The sequence below is a fragment of the Naegleria fowleri genome (genome assembly GCF_008403515.1).
Source record: "Naegleria fowleri strain ATCC 30894 chromosome Unknown tig25, whole genome shotgun sequence".
In the NCBI taxonomy this organism is placed as follows: Eukaryota; Heterolobosea; class Eutetramitea; order Acrasida; family Naegleriidae; genus Naegleria; species Naegleria fowleri.
In genome coordinates this window covers 50,121-57,437 of record NW_025407957.1, presented here as the reverse complement: position 1 = coordinate 57,437, position 7,317 = coordinate 50,121, and the positions used below count along the sequence as shown (strand labels likewise).

The window sequence follows — 7,317 nt, the reverse complement described above, 5'->3', positions numbered from 1 at the left end:
CTGGAAAATTATTGGAATTATTAGTGCTATTGGAAGTTTGATTTGTGGAGTGTGTGCGGTCGTGATGTTTTATCGATTTTATAAAGATCGAAAAAACTTAATGGCGTCATCGGAAGAATTTGAGCATTCGGAGGAGAGGAGAAGAAGAAATGACCATTCATTGCATCAATATGATGGTCATCATGAATTGCAAGATGAATAGACAAAGGTATGTGATCTGGGTTGATCATTTGTGGTGTGGGTGAGTTTGTTAGATTCTGCTCGAAATGGTGTGAATAAAAACTGCATGGGCTTCATAAAATGCCAAATGTCAAGATTTTTTTATTTCACAACTTTAAAAAAATCTAATTAGTTTATTGTTGGCATCACTGGTGCACAACTTTAAAAAAATGTCTCAAACACCTCGAAACATGTCTGCCTCTTTTCGGACCAACCCCTCTCACCGAAAAATCGAGAACACTCCGATTGAATTCTATCACACTCTCGACATGGTCAATACTTTTTGTATTCAAACCATCAATTTATTAAATAATTTTTCACTCCAATGTGAACGAAAACTCAACGCAGCACAACATGATTTGGTTCGAATCGAAATCACACTCTCACTACTCGAAAGTAAATTAAAATCTATTGATGGAATGGAAGCCAAAATGAAAGAATTTGAAAATTCTGTGAATTCTCCGACAACAACGACAACAGCAGCTGGACCCATCCATGATCCTTCGTTCGGAGCATCATCTTCCGGTTATGTTCCACCTCCACCTCCATCATCGACAGGAAACATTCCTCCACCTCCACCAGGATTTGGTTCTTCAACTTCATCAGGAGTGATTCCGCCACCACCTCCAATGACAGCAACTGGAATGGTGATACCACCTCTGCCTGTCACTACAGGTGTCGCAAGCACTTCTGATCATTCGAATACGGTATTGCCATCCGTTCGAGGTGGTATCGAGTCTGGAGACACATCTACTGCTTCGAATATCCCAACATGCGAACAAGACCCTCGTCTTGCTCGATATTTCCGATTGTTATATAAGGTCGGAGTACCAAGAGTGCAATTGGAACGAGACATGATCCGAGATGGTTTTGATCCGAACGTTTTGGACACACCACAAGCACCATCTCCGTTGGGGCCATACAAGGAAGAGAATTCAGAGGAAGAAGGAGGAGATGCTGCAGCATCTAGCGAAGAAGAGGAGGAATAGTGACACCAGTAGTTGTGCAAAACGAACAATAAACAATGATCTTCTTTATTGTGACAACCATTTGCATAGTGACCAAGAGCATGACAGTACTGCTGATTAAATCAATTATTTAATAATTTACAAGGTAGAGGAGTGAGGGGAGCAACGTTGGAGAGTTAGAGGAGAAGCTGAGAAGCTACTGAGTTTAGTGAGATGATGTTGTTGTGATGACCACAGCAAGCCAAGCAACCACATTAAAAACAGCAAACCATAAAAATTGACCATTTTGTGTCTTAACATCATGATGATCTTGATCCTGGATCATTGCGTTGGGAGCGTGAGAATGCATGTTATTTCTTTTTGAATAATGATCAATTTTCTCTCCATACAACAGTGTCAGGTTCACCCTTCAAAAAAGTTGTCACTCTTCAACTGCAAGAAAAGGATTTGAACTTGAATTGGAACACTTGTTGACATGGTTCTGTGAATGAGAAGTCTGTAAGTTGATGTTAAGCCTCAAAACAAGAGAAAATGTTCCAATATCGAAATGTGATTTTAATGAGACCCGAGTCTTGGTAAAAATACTAAATCTGGGACAGCGGTCTCAATTCATGGGCAAGTCAACCACACTATTCTTTCCTTTCTTCATCTTCTGCTTCAGAAACATCGTATTCAGAAGGCTCTACTGATAAATGATACTTGCTCAAATTGGTGTTTTCTTCTTGATTCACTTCTGCAAGTTCAAATCCAAGTAATTTGTTGGCATTGAAAGCTTCAGCTTGAGGATCTGGATTCTGATGATACTTTTGAGACAGTAAATAAGTGGTTTGAAGTCCCTTGCCCTTGACTTTGGAAAGTTCAGTCATTTCATTGAACAACCAGTTGTAAAAACCTTTTCACACAACTTACCTTCGACCTCTCTTGGTTCGAATTCATACAAATCATAAACGCGTTCGTAGGTTTGGCGAGAAATTTGAATTCTTCCACCAATACCAGTAGATTCCATGCGTGACGCTGTGTTCACCGTGTCTAATGTTGAGATAAGTGACATAACATTATAAATTTCATATTTGAAATCTTTACTTACCACCCCACAAGTCATAACTAAATTTTGATGAACCTAGAACACCAGCAGTAACACTAAGTTCCATGTAAAAACATTAACATCAAAAATTTCCTAATAATGAGAGAACATACCTTCCTGTGTGAATACCAACACGAATATTTAGATTGGCATTTCGTTTCACATTGTAATTGTAAAGAATAGAGAACTGGCCACACGCAAAAAGTAAGACTTTTTCGGGGTGATCGGTCTCTTTGTTGTGCAAACCACCTTTGTTTGTGAATTAATTATAGTGAGTTAGAATGTATGATTTGTATACTAACCTGCTAAGAAATAAGCATCACCGATTGTTTTAATCTTTTCCAAAGCAAGTCTCTCACATAAAAGGTCAAATTGATTAACAATAATATTAAGCATTTCAACGACTTGATGTGGCTCTAATTTGCTGCTCATGCTTGTAAATCCGACAATGTCTGAAAATAAACACGTGACATCCTAATTTACATCAATTTCAATGAATATAAATATATATATATATACAAAGTCTAGACAAATGTTTTCATCATTTCCAATACTCACCTTAATATTTTCATAAATGTTCTTTTCTCCGGCTTTGAGGCGATTCGCAACAGGAAGTGGTAAAATGTTCAACAATAAAGCTTCCGATTTAGCTTTCTCTTGATCAATTAGTATTGCATGTTTCAACTCATTTGTAATATCTTTCAAAAAACAACTAATGATTAATTTCTTTGTTTTTTCATTGTCTCCATCAATAACGCTCACGCAAAAATTAGCTCTCACGGGGAAGGACTTTCCATTTTTCCTACGTGCCTTAAGTTTCTCAAACGTCTCTCCGAAATTACTTGTTGCCTTCTTCATTCTCTCAATAGTGGCTTCTATTTTTTCAATGACTTGTTTCTTTGAAAAAAGGGCCGAAATTTTAGTTCCCACCACCTTAAATATTGAATAAATGAAATTTCAAAAAAAATTATTAAATTAAAAAAAATTGCAACCTGTTAATTACTGACATACCTCGGATGGCCTGTAACCGAACATTTCTTGAGCTGCTTTCGAGAAAAACTTAATAGATCCATCGATATTGCAAATAATTGATCCCTCCACAGTACTATCCAGGACAGCTTTAACTTGTGCGAACGCTTGCTCATCATCATTATCAGAAACAGGGGAAATTAAAGATAATAGTCTACCAAATCTACCTTTCTTAGAAGATGTCTTTTTAGACACAAATTGGAAGTGAAGAGCATATTCTCTGAGCTGATCAGAGTTGTCCAATGTTTCCCAGCTCACATAACACATCAACGTTCTCAATTGTTGAATCTGACTCCAATACTTTTGAAATTGGTTGTTAGTGAAATAGGTGAGGACCAGCAATGTAATGAATCCAAAGGATGCAAATATGCCTGTTAGCGTTCGTGATGGTGTTTGATGCAAAGCAACATATGCATCAATAAAGGCATAGAGTTTGTAGGCCATAATTTTGCTTGCGTTATAAAACTGCATGAATCTTTCAAAGAGTGTAAGGGGGTCATACAATCGATGATAGGCCTGATTGTTCATTTGGTCAGCTTGTGAAGATAATAGGTCTAGCAGCTGATCGAGCCCTAAGCAGGAATAATCGGTCGCAGAACAATTCTTTTTGGGTATCACAGAATCCATGCCTTCAGAAAGAATGGAACGATAATTATTAAAGTTGGCTCCATAAATCAAATTATTCCACGAATCAATAGAGTGTGCTAAATAGACCTTATTGCTCAAGAAATACAGTTCATTTTCTCCTGGTGTCATATTTTGATCAAAAACAAGCTCATCCAAACCAAAGTTAACGACCTGGCTATGCATTAACACCCGTGTGGCTTCAGCCACATTCAACATGGAGATATAGGAATCATCTAAGTTCAAAAAGAATTCAGTCATAATCAAGGAGGATGATAAGAAGTAGCACAACATTAATGCTAATATCGAGAGTAATATCATTCTCATAGGTGTAAAATTTGTACTGTCAATCTTTTGAATGTTGTCTTTGGTGCTTGTATCGAGATGATGAAATATGGCACCCACTTGATCCTTATCAATATGTTTAAATAATCTTACAACCTTAAAAGTGTTGCGAAGATGAATATTGATTGCCACCAAAAATATAGCGCTTGTCAGAAGCATTATTGCATTAATACACACAGCTAGTATAATGTAAATCATTCGTCTTTCCATTGCCACAATTTGATTTCTATCAATAAAATTAATACAAAATTTTTCATAGGCGTCCTTTAAGGGCTCTCGATTCAACCAGAAAAAGAGGAATACATAGGAATCACGTGTCATATTATACTGTTGAATAGTTGATCCGAGTAATGTGTCAATATTTGTGATTAATAGCTTGGTTGTCTCAGACAAAGAAGTGTTTTGGAGCTCATATTCGAGTGTTGGATTTTTGGAGATGATAGGCATTCTCAAAGAGACAGAATCCGTTGTAAAATCATGTTTCATCTCGGTCGTAAATATTCCAACGGATTTGGATAACTGTTGAACTGTCTTAGCCTTGTCTTGCAAAACAATTAACCTGTCCTTGTGGGCTTTAAAAGATACCATCAATCCAGTATCATTTATACCTTTGTATTTGATTGTAGATTGTAAAGAACGGATACCGGAAGCAATTAAATGACTGACTGAGTTCATTGTACAAGCTGGCTCCATAATATGAATATAAATAATTGTCATTTCTACAGACCAATTCCGAAACTGTACATACCTTGGTTCACAAGAAACACTTTGGAGGAAATCTCGTTCGAGAATGTAATATTAATCACTAGCCCAACAATGAGCATACTAATGCATAGAGCAACGAATAGTAAAAAGGATACGTATACTGGTTTGTGATCTTCTCTTGATAACAAGGCACTATAAACGGAAACATATCAAAACACAAGGTCGTCAATACCAATGATAAATAAATTCTTACCTTCTGAAAAGTATTTCCTTCTTTTGGGATGATGGGATCACATCAGAGGACCCTCCAAAACTATCTGCATCAAGCTCTTCATCAAAAAGATCTTCTCTTTCAACTTTTTTTTTCATCTGTTTGTGTGATTGTTGGAAATGGCAGTATTCTGTTTGACTTCAATGTGGGCCTTCTTGACTGTACGGCCACTTTTTTTAGATTCCTCTTCCTCGATCAAACAGGCTTCATTGAACAACTCTGCAGCACTTTCCTTTTGAAAGAGAAAATTTTCCAAAAATTGAGCATAGGCTAAGTAAAAAAAACAAAATACAATCAGCCATCACGAAAATTGTATCTAAAACATACCTCTAATTGCAGATTTATCACTTCCAAAATTTATCATGAGAGTACTAAACAACACTTCACATTCAACTGTTATTAATTCTATTTGCTGATTAATGGAGATTAGTTTGGATTCTGAAACTATTTCATTCATCAATTCTTTCCAAAAGAGTTTGTGTAAATGTTTCAATTTTTGTTGCTTATTTTCCAACTTTTGAAGAATTGTTTTCATTTCTAAAGTTCCCTTCTTTTTACTTCCTTGTGTGGATCGAATCTCCATCTCCTTAATTCTCAAATGAATAAAATATCTCTTCATAAATGTTGGGTGCAATTTCAATGCTCTATTCAATAAAGTTGAAGCAAATATTGAAGCATTTGCATCATCTTGAACAAAGTTTGATATTAAAGTTGCTGCAGATACAAACAAATCAATGTCGTGAAAAGATTTTTGAGAAATTGCCCCTTTCACAAAAGATAAAGCCAAATTGAAATCTGGATGCTTGTAAATCAATTTTCCAAGAGGAGCTACAAATCTCAAAAATAGATTGACATTTCTGTATTTGCTCTCTTCATCAATTAATTGGCAAAGAGAAGAAATCAAGATTGTTTCTGGTGCTTGTTTCCATCCATTCGTGTTGTCATCTGTTACTAGATAGAGAGTAATTAAATCTCGAACCGAGTTGTAGACACGTCTTGTATAGACTTCCATAATTAAAAACCCAAACAAAATAACACCAGCGCAAAAATAAAGGATGCACTTGCAATAGAAACTCCGAGAACATTTGCATTCTCTGGCGTCATTTCAATTCCAATCGTAGTCAATAGTAGAGTAGCAATAGAAAATGCAATCCGTGCAAATCCAAAACCTGCCCAAATTGAATTTTCCCACCTCGTAAAGCAAGGAACACTATAAAACAAGTAGACGATAAATATAATTGAAATGAGTATGGATAAGCATGGTAATACATAGCTGTACTGATAGGGAATTAATTGCACAGCAATCCAATAAATTTGGTTTGTAAATACTAGATACATGATGAGTATTGGATTGGAAATGTTAGAAAATGTATCTGACAAAGGGCTCAAATCAACAAAAATAATACCCCAAATTGAGTTATTATTAATTGGAGTATGAGAGTTAGAGAAGACAGAACGATGAGCACATAATTAGTGATACTTTGGCAACTCTCATTCTTAAATCGTATCAAAGTCATGGTATTAAAATCACAATTAATAAATGAGGTAAGAATGTGGGTTGAGGGAATATGAATGACCATGAAAAAGACAAATAGAACACTTATGATTGCTTGTAGTGTTTTGGTATACCGAGAGCCGTTTTTGGAGAATCTATAGAGAACATAAAACATAATTGATCCAGTAGCAATAAGAAGCAACAGAGCTCCACTGATGACAATAATGCCCACATATGGAACCATTTCCATGAGCCATGATCGACAGAATCCAAATACCTGCGATGCATTGCCGATTGAGTGTAGATATAGCGTGTGGAGTGTTGACAGAATTCATGTCAAAAAGTCGAACAAATTTACAACAACAATCGAGAGATTTATCTCAGGACTGAGAGGTACGAGAATATAACAACTTACCATCATGATATAAACTCCCCAATCTCCCCAGTGATAGCTACGATGATCTTCATAAGGCACTGCTAGACTCAACGTGGATATCATGAGATACAAGTAAAACAAAGCATAGCCTACATTGTTCCAGGTGAGGAATCTTGAAAATACGCTAGAGAGTTTCTTTTT

The 7,317-nt window shown here is 36.1% G+C and overlaps 2 protein-coding genes across 2 annotated transcripts; one reads left to right on the top strand and one right to left on the bottom strand.

The window, feature by feature from the left end:
* Window positions 1–389: 389 nt before the first annotated feature.
* On the top strand, window positions 390–1,208 carry FDP41_001453 (uncharacterized protein; the record flags this gene model as incomplete). The annotated part of the gene is made up of 1 exon (XM_044704539.1): window positions 390–1,208. One exon carries the CDS (start codon window positions 390–392, stop codon window positions 1,206–1,208), a length of 819 nt encoding a protein of 272 aa, XP_044564249.1.
* A 608-nt stretch (window positions 1,209–1,816) lies between these two features.
* FDP41_001452 (uncharacterized protein) lies at window positions 1,817–6,257 on the bottom strand (the record flags this gene model as incomplete). Its single annotated transcript, XM_044704538.1, has 11 exons — window positions 1,817–2,034; window positions 2,097–2,216; window positions 2,275–2,327; window positions 2,385–2,520; window positions 2,574–2,745; window positions 2,830–3,204; window positions 3,283–4,952; window positions 5,018–5,166; window positions 5,228–5,343; window positions 5,406–5,515; window positions 5,573–6,257. 11 exons carry the CDS (start codon window positions 6,255–6,257, stop codon window positions 1,817–1,819), a joined length of 3,804 nt encoding a protein of 1,267 aa, XP_044564248.1.
* Between the last annotated feature and the right edge of the window lie 1,060 nt (window positions 6,258–7,317).